We start from the raw sequence: 21021 nt of genomic DNA on the forward strand, positions 1-21021 counted from the left end.
ACTGAGAGTACTAATAGGCAGAAGCATGGTTTTTAAAAGTACAAAGTTATCCTTCAACTTGATGTTGTGACATGAAAATCAATAAGGATCATATACTCTTTAAGAACAGCCAATGTCTCAAGTTTACTTACTGTCAAATACTTCTCTCAAGATATTGAGCAGACAATGTTTTCCATATTGTAGAAACATCCATTTTCAACTTGGGCCAATAAAATGATGGTTGGTTGATTATATTTTTCTCGAGAATTTTTCACTCAAATGGAGACATCACCATTGCCAGTGAAGGACTGCAAAATTTAGGACTATGCTCTGCGCTTATGGCCTTTGAGCAGAGAGGGATCTTTATCGTGCCACACCTGCTGTGACACGAGGCCTCGATTTTTACGGTCTCGTCCAAAGTACCGCCCCATTTAGTTGTCTCTTACGACAAGTAAGGGGTACTGAGGACCTATTATAGCCCGGATCCCCACGGGGCCCAATAAAATGACTCACAATTCCGTTACAAATCCCATGGGGATCCGGATTAGAATAGGTACTTTATTGAAATATGTTAACAGACGACGTTAAACAAACAGAGGGAAGTTCCGCTTACTATCAATTGTGAAGATGTTTACCCCCCCCCCCCCCAATCCTGAGACTTAGCTCAAACTCAGCATACTTGCATCCTCTATGATAGAAGAGTTCTTGTCTGTAAACTGGAGAAGGAGTTTGTGCGAAATAGGTATCTTGTATGCACTTAAAATGATAAATTGATTTAAAGAAAATGAAAATATTGAATGCAGTGCTGCCTCGATAGTATTTCTGCTAATATCCTACATGATATGAAATACTTTATTCAGGAAGCATGATAATCGTCGACGGTACCGATTCCTGATGAAATATTGATTCTGGACAGACTTTTACCGATATCGAGATGTGCTCCTGCTGTCCCTTTAGAAACAGTCTTGTGGATGACTTCATAAAACCAATAATGTTGGATAAAGACCTGTTTTTATATTCATATGAAGCAGAATTTATTCAAAAATTTCTACGTGAGAAGAAAAAATCTCTCGCTGTGACCTTCAATTCGACTTTTAGATATATCGATGACGTTTTGTCTATTAAGAATGATAGCTTTCATTCATATGTCGATTTGATATATCCCTGTGAGCTGGAAATAAAGGACACCACAGAGTCGTCCACTTCTGCTTCATACTTTGATATTTTATTGAAAGTAGACATTAACGGCAAACTAACAACTCAACTGTACGACAAACGGGATGATTTCAGCTTCTCCATCGTCAGCTTCCCACATTTATGTAGCAATATTCCATTATCACCTGCATATGTGTTTATATATCTCAACTGATTCGATATGCAAGAGCTTGTTCTGGGTATAGTCAGTTTTTTAATCGAGGTAAGCTACTGACAAACAAGTTGATGGTACAGGGATTTCAACAGTCTCGATTGAAGTCAGCATTTCACAAATTCTATGGTCGTTATAACGATCTAGTTCGTCAATACAACCTCGCATTGGGTCAAATGCTGTCTGACATATTTCATACCGATTGTTAAGCCGTTCTTGGCACACTGATTTTGACTGCGGATAACTCCGTTTACTTGATCAGGATATGGGGCTCACGGCGGGTGTGACCGGTCAACAGGGGATGCTTACTCCTCCTAGGCACCTGATCCCACCTCTGGTGTGTCCAGGGGTCCGTGTTTGCCCAACTATCTATTTTGTATTGCTTGTAGGAGTTATGAGATTGATCACTGTTCGTTATCTTCACCTTGCATAGATATCAATGGTTTCCGTCCCTACTATATACACATCTCTCTGAAGTGGGCGAATATAAAACGAGGCAAATTTTTCCATATATATATATATATATATATATATATATATATATATCAGTTGCATATTAGTTTTTTGAAAAGATGAGTGTGTCTACAATTTTTGAGGAAAACCTTTGTAAACTTTTCTATCCAGAACCCATCAATTTTCGCTATTCATGAATTGCATTCTACTTACCGAATAATGACTTTGCCATGCTCTGTTGCACTCTTTCTAGGTCTGACAAGGCAGTTGTCAGTTTTCTACCCGTGCTTCTCATTTCTCTGCTATACATGGCCATGGAATCATTAACTCTCTCTGAGATCATCATATATTTGTTTTCAACGAGTTCAGGTATATTTTTATCTATTTGCAGAGTGTGTTTATTCAGATCCAAAAGTGTAGTGGACAAATAGCGAACCTCGATTTTAAGGTCAGCAAGTACTCCTGATGTGTTCCGTTCAAACCTTCGTTTTTCGTCAGATAGCTGTTTTTCGAATACACGGTGATTTTCGTCCATTTCCGTGATATTTTCTTTTAAAGCGATAATATTTTCATTACATTTGGTAATTTCGCCATTCAGTTTATTGTTCTGGAACTTCAGGGACTGTAACTCTGTCTTCAGTTCGGTTATTTCTCTACCGGTTGTGTCTTTAAGTGACGAAATTTAACTTTCTGCAGACACAAGGGTTTGTTGCAAGGACACCACGTCCTTCATCAAAACGTGGACATTTTTCACCAATGTCATTCGGATCAACGTCTCCTGATTTAGTAACTGTCGGAACACATCGACGCTCTTCGTATCAAGTCTACTGAAGTCGATATCTGTTGAGTTATGCATGCTATTGTCTGTTACAACTGATAAACCATTGGATCTGAACAAGCATATTGCCACGAACGACAAGCACACCAGTTGCTTCATGGTGGAAATGTCTTATTTTGATACGCAATTCAGTTTATATACCCGACCAATATTTACAAATCCGTTTATAAGATTTTTCGACCCAGATATTTCTGAATTTTTAGCTCACCCGTGCCATAACATAATTCATCTAGTTCTGATTGTAACGGGGACCGTTACACATTTCCCCCAAATGTCCCCCATTTGCAAAGTGCAGCCAATTTGTTTGACATTTTGTTTGAGTCGTTCAATATACACTTTAATTAATAATAGCATAACTTTCACTTTATTTCTATGAGTTATGTAAACTAAAGTATATTCAATCAAAATGAACTAAACGTACATACACTTGCTGGTCAGCAATTTTGACCATGTCAATTCCGTTAAGCGTCTCAATAGATATATACAGTATCATTTTCAAACTAATTCCTTAAAAAAGCAGGAATATTTTAGACGTTTGAGCATTATCCAATCAAAATGAAAGGGGCGGACATGTGTGTTGTTAACTACGATATATATTTAAAACGATTTCATGGGAAAATAAACACTTTACACCGATTCCAAAGTTCCTGTGCCAAAATTTGATGCACGTACATGCATATGCACACATGTTCAGAGAAATAGCATCCGTTTTGCACATCTACAAATGATATACTATCATCCTAAAAAGGTTTCAACCTTCTGTAGATTTTTTAGAACACTTCTGGAGAAAAAAGTTCAGGAGAAACACAATAAAGAGAAGAAGAGGAAGAGTAAAAACACTTCGTTTGGGGAACAGAACTAGTTCTAATTGTACCGGGGACCGTTACCGATGCCCCCCCCCACCCCCCTTTAGAAAGTGGTGCCATTGTGTCTTACCACAACCAATCATCTTACATTTAATTCTTCTAAGTTTTTGTAGTTAGTACCTATGATGTCAGTATCATTCCATTTTTCTCATTCACGAGAGATTTACAGGTCATCTAAATATTAGCCAATCAAAATTTAACGCCGGTGTTTGTGCGTGTGTAAGTGATTTTGACTATGCTACATAGAGAGTCCAAAATATGTGTGCCACATAATTTTCGAAACATTTAATTGAAATCTTGAAATATTAATAGATCCATACCTGATGAAAGAAGTTAAAAATTACAATGTATCATTCATTAGGTATTTGTATTGTAAACCCACAGCAAAAATATCACTTTATATCAGTCTTAAATTAGAAAATTATGGCCAATTTGTTTGGGGAAGATAACAAAAATAATAACTAGACACGATCTCGTTTTGAACAACGAGAAGGTCTTCTGTTTGTTTCTGTGATGCGATAGATGCAATAAAGATTACGATTATGACCATTAACTTTGATCTACAATGCAAAAATATCTTTAGTTTCAGCAACAGAAAGAATAAAAATTTCGAACATAAGGCCCGTTTAGAACATTCTTTACGTATTGGATTGTCATGTTGATGACGACAGTAATCCGTTATTGCCTAACCGTCATTTTCTAATACCAGTAGTTGCAGAACGTCAGAAAGCACAAATTAGCATCAATACTGCTCCACAAATTCTTTATAAATTTTGAATTATTATGGAAATATTATTGACATCACATAGCTCCATATCTGAGGGGGTGCTCCCTAAAACTTGATATTGTCGTATCGGTCTTGTCATACTTTGTTCTAAAACGTCTAACATACTATATTTCAGTTTCGAGATAATTGGGATATTCATATTTATGTTCTGACCCCAGAATTCCTTAAAGAGATTGCAAGCTTATATATTTTTGAGAATAAAATTCTGCGCAATTGTTGTCTATAATGCTTTCCAAAATATTTCTCATTGAAGAGATGTAAAGTTTTTCGTACTTTAGTACTTTAAGCAAATGTCAAAACGAACGACTTTACTTCAATAAAGCTGCTTCATTAATTCGTTAAATTTTTTGAGATATTTAAAAATACTTTATCATATGAGAGATAACCTTATTAGAAACGAAGTCCTGAGTTATAGTAGGCGTTGGCACGATAAGAACCCTCATGCTACGATCATGAGCAAAATATAGGGCTCACGGCGGGTGTGACCGGTGGACAGGGGATGTTTATTCCTCCTAGGCACTTGATCCCTCCTCTGGTATATCCAAGGGTTATGAGAGGAGTTATGAGATTGATTACTGTTCGATATTTTCACCTTTCATTGATTTTAAGTGGACGGAAAGCAACATTAAAAGGCGACTAGAACATAACTATATGTAATGCAATACATATACCATTGCCAGAGCATATAATAATTTTAAAAGTTGATCTCAATAATTCAAAGGACACCAGGGGACACAATCTAATAGTGTAATGGTGATAAGAAGAAACAGAATAAAAACAAAATGTTAAAATATTCGTTTGGGGAACTAATTACATAGCATATCTAGGCACTGGCACATTTTGAGGAATACACCGGGATATCCTTGTAAGATAGTATTGTGAACAAAATGTATAGATCTAGAGGGCATACTTAAAAATCAAACTGTAGTTTATATATGATGATATTGTATTTCTGACATAACGCAATGGAATGGAAAACGTTTTTTACACTTTCATTATTGTTTGTTTCGAAAGAGTGCACACATTTTTTGGGCTATGAAGAAGCAAGAAACTAAATAGCATGGCCGAAAAGTTTTTATTTCGCATTAGACATATGAAGTTCACGGGAGTTCTTGGTAATAAGGAATTTAAATTGTGTCGGTGTGAGGCGGAGGAAGTTGCCCATGAGCCTTATAACCGCTTTTGAGAAAAATGAACGTAAACAGGAAATAAAAGTCTCATTGGTTTCTGGGAAAAGGGGTTCATGGTGAAGAAATTCAGCATTTTGACAGACGTGTTTGTAAACATAGATGAAAGGTAAAGATAACGAACAGTGATCAGTCAACAGTGATGTAATTCTTGATTAATCTGACATATTTGAAAAATTCTTGACTCGTGAATGTGTAAATTTAAAGATTCCACATTAAATATCCATTAGTCATGATATCATAGGAATTACTTAGGCATTTCCCACGAAGTCTTCAAGCTGAGGCAACTATATGTATATGCAATAACAGTCAATAGGAACTTCCTTTTCTTTTCTAATCTGAAACTCTCATTCGAAAATAAACACGTCCCGTGATTGCCAAAGGAAGGATTTACATAATCAATATGGCATACATGATGTAAAGTAGATCTAGATAGTTTTTAATTGATCACTGATATAAATCCAATGCAATGCGTATAAAGAAAACTAAAAATGTCTAAAATTGAATAGAAATTGATGTTTATTTCTCCTCATGTTTTGAACGTAACGTCTGTCAGCCACAACACATCGGGGACATTGTTATAAAAAGAGGCATTGTTTACACTAATTCTCTTTCCTTTCTTGTCCACTGATAGACAAGATAGATTCTAAAGAATCACTGGGCCAATTATAACCAAATTTGGCCAACAGTATCCTTCGGTGAAGGGCTTTCAAGTTTGTTCAAATGAAGGGCTATATCTCCTTTAAAGGGGAGATAATCCCAAAAATGCAAAATTAGGGTGTGGCCATATAAGATCTTCTTAAGAATCACTGGGCCATAAGAGCTGAAATTTACATGAAAGCATTCTGACATAGTGCAGATTCTAGTTTGTTCAAATCTTGATCATGACCCCCGGGGGTAAGATGGGGCCACAATAGGGGATCAACGTTTTAAAATATATAGAAAAAATCTTTAAAAATCTTCTCAAGAACCATTGAGCCATAGAAGTTTACATTTGCATGAAAGCTTCCTGACATAGTGCAGATTTAAGTTTATAAAACTCATGGCCCTTGGGGTAAGTTGGGGCCACAATAGGGATAAAAGTTTTACCTGCGAATATATAGGGAAAATCTTTAAATATGAGCCAAGGTTACTCAGGTGAGCGATGTGGCCCATGGGCCTCTTGTTGACGAAATGTTTACTTTAAGATTGCAAAGTGTTAACAATTGTAATTCAAAACATCGTTTAAAGAACCTTTGACTTGATATAGGTAATTGTAATTGTATAGAAACTGCAACACTTTGGAAGATGTGCATGGTCATATTACTATTCCATGAAGCTTATATTTAATGTAATCTTGATAATGATTATGTTTCCACCAAAGAAATATTAAGTTTAGAAGTTTTAAGATACTTGCAATGCATCTTTCTTTGCTTGAAACATGCACATCCACAGATACAATGTAGATTTGTTAAAATGTCATATTTAATTAAATTTACATGAAAATCAGATGAATGAATAAGAAGTTGTAAAGACCATGAAAATACTTAATTTCATAAACAAAACGTGTCACCTCCCAGCAATACGAAATATGCCAGTCTACACACATCCGAAAGTGATCTTATCATGCTGAGAGAATGAGAAAATACAGAGAGAGTTGGAATGATGACGAAAAACCATGCAGAAAAACAGAGAGAGAGAGAGAGAGAGCTAGAGAGAGAATAAGAGCATATCGACAGAGGAAAAAAGATCAAAAATCTAGGTCCAGTCAGAATACTGTCAGGATAACCCGTCAAGAATTTAAAAAGGAAGAAGAAAGGAAAAAGAGAAATGCTGAATATAGAAGGAAATACAGAGCAAAACTTTCCTCCCAAAAGAACAGAAGAATACGTGAAAAAGATGCATTAAGAAAGAAATTAAAGAGAGCAGAGATAAAGACATCTGAGATCAAAGTATGCACATTGTCAGCAACACCAAAAACAGAACGCAATACAGCAAGTGATTCTTCAATTCCATATAAAACTAGTGCTGTAATGAAAGCAGTCTATAGGATTAAGGGGAAATTACCAAAATCTCCTAGAAAATTTGCTGAAATAGTTAAAGGACTCGTGGAAAAATCTTCAACTCATAAAAAAGAGGTTTTGGCAGAAAAGGGTTTAATGGTCAACAAAATATACACAGATGCCATCAGGGAAATTGATCAAAGTTTAAGAGGAAGAGCAAAATTAGTTAGAACATTAAGAAAGTCATTTATAAGTAGTATAATAAAAAACCTTAAAAAGTACATTTATGGAACAATCCAAATGGTCAGCACTGAGTTAGGCATTCACAAAAAATTCTTAAGTTCAGGATGCCTGAAAAAAGACAAGAAGAGAAAAGACTGTTTGGATGAGGCAACAAAAAAATCTGTAAAAACATTCTTCCAACAGGATCAAGTTTCAACTAATTTACCAAATAAGAAGTTATTCAAGAAAGACAGTGATGAGAGTAGAGTGTTGCTGGGTGCACTTGACACAACTTATAAGATGTAGAAGGAAGTTAACCCAGATCAGAAGATTTTCCTTGACAAGTTCTATGGCGAGCCCTTTTACTATTTATTCGTAAAATAAGATATCTCTTTAAATAAGAGAGATATTTCTATTCGTTAAAGAGATATCTCTGTAAGTTAGAGAGATATCTTTTTACGCTAGGGAGATATCTCTTTAACTAAAAGAGATATCTCTTTTGTTTAAAGAGATATCTCTTTAAACAAATGAGATATCTCTTTACGCTTGGGAGATTTCTCTTTGAAAGATATTTCTCAAAGTTGGGGAGATATCTCTCAGAGACAAAGAGATATCTCTCTAGCGTAAAGAGATATATCTCTATCGATGTAAAAAGAGTTATCTCTTTAAGTTAGAGAGATGTCTCTTTAAATTTTCAAAAAGAGATATCTCTTTAACTTAAAGAGATATCTCTTTAGAATTTTTCCCCCGGTGATCATAATGACTTCTCCCTGTTGCATTGTCATTGAAATGATGTAACCCTATTTTTTAACCAAGCAAAATACTTCTAGTGGACAAATGGCGGGAAAGGTTGAAGAGGTAGTTGAGGTAACATTGTCAAGTTGCAGAGAGGCGAAATCTAGTCTAGCTTTCATATTTCATCAATTTATTGTCTTTGTTTTTTTGTTACCTGTATACATTTCACATGCGGTAAAAGCAAAATCTTCCCACGGGATTGCAGCCATCAGGGTGTTGCTAAAACGCGGAACGGATCCGGAATTTAAGAATTAGAATGATTAATGTAGATAAGATAACGGTGAAAATCGGGGGGGGGGGGGGTCATTTTGATTAAAATCAACAATTTGGGATTGTTTACAAGCTTTATCTTAAACTTTTGCATTATACATTGAGTAAGCGAATTTAGTTAAAAACGTTAATATATGAATTTACAAGGCATTTTATAAGAATTTTGAAATTTCGGCATTGACAGAGGTGTTAGCGAGCAGTGACACCCATGGGTGGATAATGAAGAGAACACACGTGGTTTATACCCCCCCCCCCCCCGTGGCAAAACGTCATTAACGCACATATACATGTATTTACACATAATACCGTGTATGTGTGTACTTACAACAGGGAGTGTGATATGTATAAAATAATAAAGAATAATTCATGATCTTATTTAGTCAACAAGTTAAACATCTTGTGTTTGATATATTATTTTTAATTAACAGGAGACTTAGTAACCACAGCACCCCAATCCTAAATATGGAGAACTTCTGGCAGTTAATTTTTAAACTAAATACTTGTATAGATTAATATTTGGATTAATAATGAGATGACTTTTACTTCCATTCAAGCATAAATTCTGTGTTAGCTTTTTAGCTATTTCATATATTATCTCATATAAATCTGTTAATTCCTCTTTCTATTGGTCGTAAACTTCACCCTAGTTAACATTGGTGTTGTTTCAATCTTTCTTTCCCACTGTATCTCTTCAGTTTCAACACTAATCCGCAAGATATCGGTAAATATACGAACTTTCACATAGATTCATCCCAATTGAGGCAAAACTTTTTTCTTCACCGGACTCGTTCGCTTTAAAATTTGATGTGATACATAATGTATATGACAAAGCCGGGAAAAATGATGGTGCCAACACACTCTTGCTTGATATTTTTATTAAAACTTACTATGCGAATTATTAGGCAAGCGCCTGTTGGTACATTTATCCACAAAATACACCGTGTAAAATTACATAATAATGCATTAGTATGAGGTATTAATATGAAATGGTGGATTCTGAGGATGACTTCCTGTTCTCTCTGTAATTCCTGCATCCCTTGTTCATTATAAGCCTTTTGATTTTGCAAAATGTTGACCTCATAACATTATTGCATAATGTATTTTCCGTTTTCCGTTCCGTCTTCAGTTCTATCTTCCGTTCCGCGTTTTAGCAACACCTCAGCCATCATGGGAAGATTTGCTTTGGCGGGCTTCCGTTTTAGGGAGAATTCCTAAAGTATTCAAATTAATAAAAATATTGGAAAGAGATATCTCTTTTTCAATGATTAAAGAGATATCTCTTATACTTTGAGAGATATCTCTCTAGGAATTCTTAGAGAGATATCTCTTTAAGTGAAAGAGATATCTCTCTTAGTGAAAGAGATATATCTTAAAGTGAAAGAGATATCTCTTTAAGTGTAAGATATATCTCTCAAAGTAAAAGAAATATATCTCAGAGTAAAAGAGATATCTCTTTAAGTGTAAGAGATATCTCTTTAAGTGAAAGAGATATCTCTCTAAGTGAAAGAGATATCTCTTAAAGTGAAAGATATATCTCTTAAAGTAAAAGAGATATCTCTTTAAGTGTAAGAGATATCTCTTAAAGTAAATGAGATACATCTCTTAGTGAAAGAGATATGTCCTTTTTAGAGAGATATCTCTTTAAAATAAGAGATATCTCTTTAATCTAAAAAGATATCTTATTTTTCAAATAAATAGTAAAAGGGCTTGTCATACAAATTCTCTAAATTGGAGCTTAAAGAGGTTAAAACCCAAAAATATAGGAATTTTTTTTACAATGTCTATGTGAATATTGTGAGAATGCCAATTTGATTGATTGATTGAATATTGCTAACGAGAATATTTCAGTCGTATGGAGACGTCCACCACTGCCGGTGAAGGGCTGCAAAATTTAGGCCTATGCTCGGAGCTTATGGTCATTGAGCAAGGAGGGATCTTTATCGTGCCAAACCTTCTGTGACACGGGACCTCGGTTTTTGTGGTCTCGTCCGAAGTACCGCCCCATTTATTCACCTCTTACGACAAGCAAGGGGGTACTGAGGACCTATTCTAACCCGGGAATTTGAAGCTTCCAGAATTTAACAAAATTGCAGACAAAATCAAGAAAGTAGACCTGAAAATGAAAAACATTTTTCATGTATTGGACTTAACCCTATGTACAAAAGCAGGAATCTGTGTCATCACAAAACATGTTCAATCAAAAGACATTGTTGTGTTTATCCATGTGCTTGTACGTACTGGTAACTGTTGATAAATTATTACCAAAAAAAAGGTCGTAACACAGACTTCTATTATCACGGGGGAGGGGGGATGTTGGAATATCTAAATTATCATTTGTTTTGCCTCATTCTGGGCGTTCTGAAAATTTCCATAAAACTGATCTAGGACTAAAATCACGAATTGAAGAAACGAAGAGGCATATTTTATTTATTTAATAATTATCAAAACTTACTTCACCTGTAAGATCAAAATCAAGCATCGATAAACAACGGATTTACTTCACATCGTATCAGCTTAAGATGTCATTTAAAAATTAAAAACTGGTTAAGATCCACTATTTGAAAGCGTATAACCCTTACTAAGTGGATGGAAGCATTCCACATTTTCGTAGCAATCTATGCGGAGAAGCACCCACAGGAAATATGTAATCTTATGGCATATGCACAGATTGTGCAGCGTATATCTGACGCCTGTGAAGATGCTGCAGCTCTGTCATATGATGACAAATTTAGACGATGGAGTCAGAAAGATCCCGCCTCTTGCCCATGGCAAGAAAAAAATGTGGAACTGTATCAAGAGTATTTGCGGGGCTCGACTTCAAATTAAAAGCCAAAACGCAGCCCTTTCATGCCCCCCAGAAGCACAGGTACAGCTACTCCTTCAATAATCACGGCACCTGTCCCAAGGGACGTGCATGTCCCCATCCCCATGTGTGCCAGCACTGCCAAGGCAAACATTAAAAAAGAAATTGTAATAGACCTCGACAAACAACACCCGCCCAACAAAACGCAGCACAAAGTAATACCAAAAGTAACCAGTCTTCAACCACCAAGTAACCCGGAAAAAACCTCTCCAATCACTACTCCAATAAAACCCAATCATCTTTCTGACTATTTAAATGGATACAGCCCAGTCTTAAAATCATTCCTTATTGAAGGGTTTACTTTTGGATTCAAAATTCTGTATACAGAACAATGTGTGTTTAGAATTTCCAAAAATTTATCATCTCTTCAAGGACAGGAATTATTAGTGTCTCAACGTCTCCAACAAGAATTAAAAGCCAAAAGGATAGCAGGACCCTATTCAGATCCACCGTTTGTTAATCTTCAAGTTTCCCCATTAGGATTAGTGCTAAAGAAAGCATCAGGTGAATTCAGGTTGATACACCATTTGTCGTACTCCGAAGGCAACTCTATCAATGACCATATACCCAATCATTTATGTACTGTACAATACCAATCCATTGACACTGCAATCTCGCTTATACAACAGTTGGGACCAAGAGCACTTTTGGCAAAAACCGACATTGAGAACGCATACAAACAAATACCAGTCCATCCCAGTGACTTTGAATTGTTAGGATTTCGGATTGGAAATGACTACTATTATGACAAAACTCTTTCTTTTGGACTAAGCTATTCCTGCAATCTTTTTGAGAGATTCAGCACAGCCCTTCAATGGATTTTAGAAAACAAGTTCTCTGTGGCACATTGCGTCCATGTGTTAGATGATTTTTTATTTATTGGACCTCGAAATTCCTCTAAATGCTTATGTCCTTCTACAAACTAGCACAGGATATTGGCCTTCCCATTAAATCAAGCAAAACCGTCTACCCCACCACAACTTTAACATTCTTGGGCTTGGAGTTGGATACTGTAAAATTTGAAATCCGCCTACCACAAGACAAGCTGGATTCCTTGAGAGAAGAGGTGCAAAAGCTTAAATCACAAAAATCAGCCACATTAGAACAATTACAATCTCTCATCGGAATGCTTAACTTTGCTTGTAAGGTCGTACCACCTGGCCGAACTTTTCTCAGGCGACTGATTGACTTGACAGTGGGCCTCAAAAAACCTCATCATCATCGCCGTTTATATTCTGAAGCCAAAGCTGATTTGAATGCGTGGGGAATCTTTCTGAGACATTTCAACGATAAAGCTCTCTTTCCATCAGGCATTACACACTCTTCCACCTCCTTACATTTATTCACTGACGCAAGTGACCTTGGATATGGCTGTACCTTTGGCAAGGAGTGGTTCTTTGGTAAATTTTCTAGCAACTGGCTGCAGTTTCACATTGCCGTCCGCGAGTTTCTCCAATTGTTATTGCACTAGAACTTTGGTGTCATCAGTTCCCAAATTGCAGGGTGATTCTTCACTCAGATAACATTGCCGTTGTGCATGTGATCAACAAAACCACCTCTAAAGACCCAAATCTGATGACTTTAATGAGGCGCCTTATGCTCCTCTCCCTTCAACATAATATTCATTTTGTTGCTGAGCATGTCCCTGGTGTCTTAAATACAGCAGCTGATATGCTTTCTCGTCTACAGGTGACAGAGTTTCAAACTCGGTTTCCCTCACATGCAGCCCAGACGTACTCAGATACCTCCTGCTCTGGTGAGACTTTGAAGCATACAAAAGATTATTTGTTGAGGAACTCATTATCTCAGTCCACATTGTCTGTCTACAAGTCAGGTTTTGAGACTTATATGAACTTTATTAATTCGCATTTTGGATCTTGTGCAAACCCCCTACCCCCTTCCCTTGAGCATTTGTCAGCATTCATTGCTCACTGCTTCCTCAGGAAGCTGGCTGCCTCATCTACTTGCACACTCATATCATCGCTGAATTTTATTTTTCAACTCGGTGGCTACCAAGATCTTACTCAACATTTTATCATTAAGAAAATGCTGACTGGGTTTCAAAAATGTAAACCTTCAATGGACTCGAGACTCCCCATAACTCCATCTATTTTGATACAATTGGTAAATGCCCTGCAGTATACTACTTCATCTTTATTTCTTAGGCGCCTGCTAAAAGCAATGTTCATTTTAGCATTTTCTGCTTTTTTGCGGATAGGAGATATCACTAAAACTACTGGCCCTGCACAACACTTCCTGCTCTTTGATCATATCTCAGTCCAGAGGCAACAAGATCAATTGCAGCTTATTGAAATTAATATTCCCCATTTAAAGCATTCTAAGTCAAATATTACTACTCTGCGCCTACATCAAAATATTAAAAATCCAGTTATCTGCCCTTGTATAGCGCTTACGCAGTATCTCCTACTAAGAAAGCACGTGTCTCCCTCGGAACTCCTCTTTTCATTTATGGATGGGTTGCCAGTTTCAAAAAAAAATAAATTCACACACCATTTACGCAAAGCCTTAGCCTTTTGCAACCTAGATTTAAAACGATATCAAACACACAGTTTCAGAATAGGTGCAACAACCACCGCTGCATCCTTAGGGTTTTCAGAACTTCAGATCCAAACTATGGGAAGATGGCATTCCACCGCTTTTAAAAATACATCCGTATCCCCACACTTAACGTGTGAGCTAACATAATGTTTCCCTATTCAAGAGCCCTATGTTCTAATCGTAAAGACATTTCATGCAAACAGGGGTTGTATGATATTTAATATTAGTACCTTTCTTACCATCCAGTCAGGGGCTGGTGGTGTATTATTGTGTTTAGCAGTCAGGGGCTGCAACTTCAATGTATTGTTATTATTCTGCAACTGTTAGGTTTGTTTGCTTTATTTTTATGGGGCGTTAACAAGCTAGCCAATATTTGTGTTTTCATATGCTCAACAAATTTTATCTATCTTGTTAAGGTGGCGATGTAACACCCCATAACATATTTTTTCCGATGTTAGGATCATGTTTTTTCTAGTCCCTTCAGCGTACTAGTCCAAATATTTTTCGATTAGACGTAAATATTTCCATGCTCTACATATTTTATTCTGAATATGCATAATATGTTCTATGCAACCATTTTATTAGTTGGACTGTTAGCCTAGTTGCATGCTGTTTGATTGAGCATATTGTGTAATTTTATGCAACAGGCTATTATGTATATTTCTATTTGTTTATTGTCATTAATGTTCAACAAATGACCTATTTTATCTTTAGCCAGGAGTTCTCTTTATTGTATTTGGTTGGAGGCAGACAGACATAAAAATAATTTATGGCAATAAATTGTTTAGTTTATCGAAAACGAAAGTAGATTTTTAATTAATTTCACGACATTTACTAATGAAGTAAAATTCTATTATAGCTTACGCACTTCACCTCTTATATAAAACAATATCAAATGTTCAAGCAGTAACTCCGGATCAAGCGTTTCGGAATTTATTGGCAAAATTCATTAATTTATAAATATAAATATACGTTATTGTATTATGGGAAAACAACGGAAGCATGGGATACCAAATAAATTCTACAATTGGTTTTTTTAATGGTCTATCCGCAAATAGTGAACTTGTTTGTAAAACACTTCATTCAGTGTAATTTCCTATGCAATGTACAGTGTAACTTGAAAGACGAGTTTTGTTTGGAAAGAATAAGTAGCCTGCTCGGTCAACGGTCAAGATAGATAACACAGTATATATTACAGATCTAAAAATGTATCTAAATTTTATTTTGAATGACAATTGAGAAATCAGTGTTCAATCATTCACAATATTGTGTGCATCCGCTGAAGCAATGCTGACCTCCGACGCGTTGCATGATGGGATTTACGTCACAGTGGAGAGGGTCCGTGTTGATGCAATTTTGTAGATTGTGAAGTTGGGTTAAGCATGGGTTGAAACACATCTTTCTTGAAGCTTAGGAGAAAACAACCATAATTAGCAGTCATTTATGGCAAGCCCTTTTACTATTTATTCGTAAAATAGAATATATATCTTTATATAAGAGAGATATCTCTTTACACTAGAGAGACATCTCTATTGCTTGTAGAGATATCTCTGTAAGTTAGAGAGATATCTTTTTAACCAAGAGATATCTCTTTAAACATAAGAAATATTTCTTGAACTAAAATATATCTCTTTAAACATAAGAGATATCTCTTTACGCTAGGGAGATATTTCTTTCTCTTTGAGAGATATCTCTTAAAGCTAGAGAGATATCTCTCAAAGAGAAAGATATATCTCTCCATCAAAGTAAAAAGAGATATCTCTTTAAGTTAGAGAGATATCTCCTTAAATTTTCAAAAAGAGATATCTCTTTAACTTAAAGAGATATCTCTTTAATACCCCCCCCCCCGTGATCATAATGACTTCTCCCTGTTGCATCGCCATTAATATGATATAACCCTATCTTTTAACCAATCAAACAACTTCTAGTGTAAAAATGGCGGACAAGTTTGAAGAGGTGGTTGGGGAAACATAATTTGGTATAAATGTAAATCCAGTGCAGCTCCAATCTGATTAAAACCAGATCCTGAGATCCGCTCACTTAGATCGCTACACTAGTGTAGCGATTGTGAGCGGATCTCAGGATCTGGTTTTAATCAGATTGAGTGTAGCTCACATATTTTATTAATTTATTGTCTTTGTTTTGTGTTACCTGTATACGGGATTGCAACCATCATGGTAAGATTTTCTTTGGCGGATATCCGGCTTAGGGAGAACTCCTTAAATATTCAAACTAATAAAAAATCTTTTTTAGAGATATCTCTTTTTTAACAATTGAAGAGATATATCTTATACTTTGAAAGATATATCTCTGGGAATATTCTTAGAGAGATATCTCTCAAAGTAAAAGAGATATCCTTCAGAGTAAGAGATATCCCTTTAAGTAAAAGATATCTCTCAAAGTGAAAGAGATATCTCTCTAAGTGAAAGAGATCTCTCTAAGTGAAAGAGATCTCTCTCTACGTGAAAGAGATCTCTCTAAGTGAAAGAGATCTCTCTCTAAGTGAAAGAGATATCTCTTTTTTAGAGAGATATCTCTTAAAATCAAGAAATATCTCTCATTTTAAAGCGATATCTTTCAAATAAGAGATATCTCTTTGATTTAAAAAGATATCTTATTTTTCGAATAAATAGTAAAAGGGCTTGCCATAATAATTCCCTCTTTATAAAGCTGTTATTGGATTTCAAAAGATGTACCTGGCTATGCACATGTGCAAACCATTTGAATAAATTGATGTTGTGTCTTATACTATGAAACTGTAATTTCATTTTTGGTTGGTAGATTCATCGTGCATACTTGAAAAATCTTCGTTTAGCTAACATTAATGTAATAAAATGACAGATTCATGAAAAACGATTCAACCTCCTTACTCGAGCACTTTTTCACACATCCGCGAAAACATCCAAACCCGAACTGGTCAATGGTGTGCGAAGGTTGAACTGTACAGCATGGGTCCATGTTCCAGCAGGCCAGCAGGTCTTGTTGTTTTAATGGTGGGCATGCTTCTGATTGTCAGAAGAGAAAAATCAAACTATTAACATACACCTAAAACCGAATTGTGGTGAATTAAAGTCGAGGGTGGGAGTTGTAGTCGCTTTAAGTATGGTTTAGAACTTGACATTACGGTGGTATACTAAAAACACCGATACTTTTACCAGGCGAAAAATCGATTTATCATCTCCAGCGATCGACATATTATGCCATGCGTGTGACATAATCATCCTGTGCGCTTAAGATATTATCTCGTTCGGTCGACATATCTTGACTCCGAGACTCGGTGACGGCGTCAGTCCGAGTATTCAGCTTACGAGGATATCTATCTATTTATTAGAATAAAATAAGTCCTTGGCTTAGACAAAATATAGGAAAAATTCAGATGAAGATTTCACGGGTCTTCAGCGGTTTTTTTTTTAAAAATCCCGTAGAGCGAAAGCGCTTTGGAATAAATGTGAAATCTTCATCTGAATTTTGTCGTTCGCGCGCGCGCGCGTATATATATATATATATATATATATATATATATATATATATATATATATATGTATATATATATACACACAGCATGGCAACAGACAGAATAAACTCTTGTTCAGATTGTTTAATTCTTTAACTTTTACAGTGCCCGAAACCTTTGCAAGTGTACAGGGTATTAGAATGAAAAACATTCAAATCAAATTAAAAATATTCAAAGGGGAAGGGATTAAATATTGTTGCATTTTTATTCGACGAAAATGGGACATGGCTGCAAAATTGCGAGAAATAACTTTTTGGTATAAAAAAAGACATCCCCACTGATATGGGTGATACATTACTGAAGAAGAAAAAACAAATGAAAAAAGAAGAATTTTCATAAGTATATACAAACTTCGGAAAGCCCTTTATGAACTTTGCCAGCATATTTAAAAGTTATAAAAACCAAACAAACCTAGCTTCTGATGGAGAAGAAATTGAATCGCAACAATCCAGATGACATTTCTACAGCTGTACTTTGAGTCCATGTTTAGTGACGATTCAAGCAGGCACCGAGTGAGGACTTCAGTGAATGCAGCGTCATTTGAAACAGCTGCTGCTCTATCACCAATTAGGAATATGCAGCTCATTAACAGACAATAAGAATATATCATGTCTCATTTATTCGCCAATAAAAATTCAGATTAACGACACATTTATTCTTATCTAATTGCTGTGATTTTTTTCTCATTTAACCGTCATGTATATTCACACTGTGCACTGAAATGAAAATTCATAACATGTTGAACTAAAGAAACAATCCGGCAAAAGAGGTTTAGACATCTGTGGCAAAACACCCTTCCTAAATAACCCAAGTATGTACCGTAAAAGAGGTTTAGAGATCTGTGGCAAAACACCCTTCCTAAATAACCCAAGTATGTACCGTAAAATGTAAGAACTAAAAGATAAAAACCTTGGTATATTTCTACAACCAGACACTGATCGATTCATGTTTGGTGAAGAAGCGATGCCGCGTCGAAGCAATGATTTGCGAAATCAAGCACTCGGTATGGTGCAAGCAAGCGTCAGTCGGGGGGGGGGGGGGGTGTTCAACGTTCACGCTAACACAATCAGCCGATTGATACGACTTCCTCACCAAACAGGGTCCATAAATGAGTGCGCAAGACCGGGTCGGTCATTTGTGACAACACAACGTCAACAAGCGTTGATACGGCAACGTCACGTGCGGAATAGATATACGGCTGCCACAATTCTCTCATCAGAGGGCGCGTTACGCAAGCTTCACACACACCTCTGTCAACGCTTGGAATCACGTGACAATATAATCACATGATATAAACAATAATTCTCGGTTTCCTTCCTGTTTAAAAGTTCTGGTAACAAGTGATGACATCAGGCTCTTTTCATAGCCCACTGGCACTTTACGTACATATTTGTCATTTAGCTGTTTGTCTCTTATTGCACAAGTTTTATGGTATTTTTACAGCCTTTCTTACTTTTGATTCCATGTTTACATTCAAATCTTCGCCACGTGGATATCCTACATTCATAGGCACATTACGAAGTAGTTCCAAATTTAGGATTAAAAAAACGGCGATTTTAAACAATTTACAGTAAGCATCAATTTAATTGCACCAAAAACATTTCATAGTATGACTAAATATTTAGTCGAAGACACAATTCTTTTACCTCAGTATGAGAATTCTATGCAACGCGTAATCTGATTGGTCTATACAGTCACGTGCCAGGGATGACAAAACTTCGCATCTCCCTCTCAAACATCATATCTCTCCAAACTTCCACCAGAGTTTGTTTGCTCACAAACCAATTCGTAGGTGACGTAATGGGGCCTCGACGGGGAGTTTGCATATCTCCCCATTAAACTGGTTCCCCGCTGTTTGATGCTACACACAAACAACGGGTAAGCGGTACTTTGGTAGCCCAAATGAGCCGATTTCATTGGTCAGTTGGTTATGTCTCACTAGAGAGATTCCGAATGGTAAAGTTGGTGTAGTCTAGTTATGACGTCAAAGTCTATTGCGCTACGATACGAAGTTTCGCGCTTCATAAGCCTGCTTCACTGTATTCATAACGTAGTGTGGTCAACTGTGACGTCAAAGTTAGCGTCGTTGTTGTTTTGAAAGGAACTCTCATCATACGTGTAAAATTACGATACAGCCCGAATCCTGGCCGTCAAAAATTGGCGCTTACCTGTTGTACCCGTAGAGTAGTCTCGTGCAACCAGGCGCTCTGCTTTTTCCGTAAATATCTGCTTGTCGGTGATCTACGGAGACAGCTGAGTGTCTGGTTGAACGAGACTACCCGTAGAGAAGCGAGATCAACAGGAAACCAGTTTAATCTCCCCATCATATTTACCTCTTGGGCAACCTCGTTCATTTTCCATATATTTTACGGCAAAGTAGACGTAGTTTGTTGTGACGTCACAATGAGTCCGAGTCATTGTACTTTCATAGTTCATAAGGCACAAAATATGCGGGTCCCTGATACAGAGTTAAATTGCCTGGTTTTGGTTGATACAAAGACAAGAAAGTAAATCAGCATTCAAGGAGAATGGAACTACAAAAAATGGTTATTATATCACTGTATTTTGTTGTTTGTACCTTATACCGTACTACGTTAACGGCGCGGTGTTACCCTTAGAACGATGTCAGCTACATGCAATATATATAGATGAGCGGACTCCAATTTCAAATGATCATTTATAGTCTTGCTTTGTTTTGGTATAATAAACAATTTATATTATTGCATGAATCTTCATATCTCCCTCACTATCATGCAATAAATGTAATATGTATTACGGCGTGACCGTGTTTGAGGGCGAAGCAAAAACATTTTGGCATTATATAGTATCTAGATCCATAACAGGACAAAAAAATATCCCGAAATATTTGCACCTAACATGTGAGGACAGAGCTCAAAGTATTCTAACTTCAGACATTTTTGATCCGCCTATTCATTGAACGCGGGAAACTCTATGCAACTGATGTAAACAGTGCATTGTGACGTCATATTCAGCGTCGGTGTTTAGCAAATACACAAACATTTGAAACGTTGTATATGTACTATTCGTGTTTTAAATCGAGGAGTAATTATATATGACTAAGAAAATAAGATTTATATGCTTTTATGGATTTTATGTAACATCTCAGAATAACGTTCCATAGGTATGGTTTAATTTTTCATTAGTTTTCTATATTTTCCTTTTAAACATGTATATACGTGTTACCTATAGGGAGAGCTCCGCTCTCACGGCCCTTCGAGCCGTGAGAGGGCTTCGCCCTCTATAATGTTGAATAATATGATTACGGTGTGACCGTTGGGGCGAGCGCAGCATATCTGAATACATTTTCAAAAAATTTATA

At 36.3% G+C, this 21021-nt stretch overlaps 2 protein-coding genes across 3 annotated transcripts in view; both read right to left on the reverse strand.

The window, feature by feature from the left end:
* Nucleotides 1-21021, reverse strand: part of LOC130046434 (filamin A-interacting protein 1-like) — a 34376-nt gene that overhangs the window by 1890 nt on the left and 11465 nt on the right. Inside the window, exon 1 of one of the 2 annotated variants that reach the window (XM_056140745.1) lies at nucleotides 2012-2742. The exons of the other annotated variant lie outside the window; for it this stretch is intronic. Coding sequence (XP_055996720.1) covers nucleotides 2012-2333 — 322 coding nt within the window. The 5' untranslated portion in view covers nucleotides 2334-2742. Of the gene's footprint in view, nucleotides 1-2011; nucleotides 2743-21021 lie in introns of those variants that run through there. 2 annotated transcript variants of the gene reach the window in all.
* On the reverse strand, nucleotides 15373-18222 carry LOC125647586 (uncharacterized). The gene is made up of 3 exons (XM_048874318.2): nucleotides 18093-18222; nucleotides 17038-17172; nucleotides 15373-15576 (listed from the first exon to the last, which is right to left on the reverse strand). The coding sequence occupies exons 1-3, from the start codon at nucleotides 18163-18165 to the stop codon at nucleotides 15422-15424; spliced, it is 363 nt and encodes a 120-aa protein (XP_048730275.2). The 5' UTR covers nucleotides 18166-18222; the 3' UTR covers nucleotides 15373-15421.

The sequence above is a fragment of the Ostrea edulis genome, chromosome 6 (assembly GCF_947568905.1).
Source record: "Ostrea edulis chromosome 6, xbOstEdul1.1, whole genome shotgun sequence".
Lineage (NCBI taxonomy): Eukaryota > Metazoa > Mollusca > Bivalvia > Ostreida > Ostreidae > Ostrea > Ostrea edulis.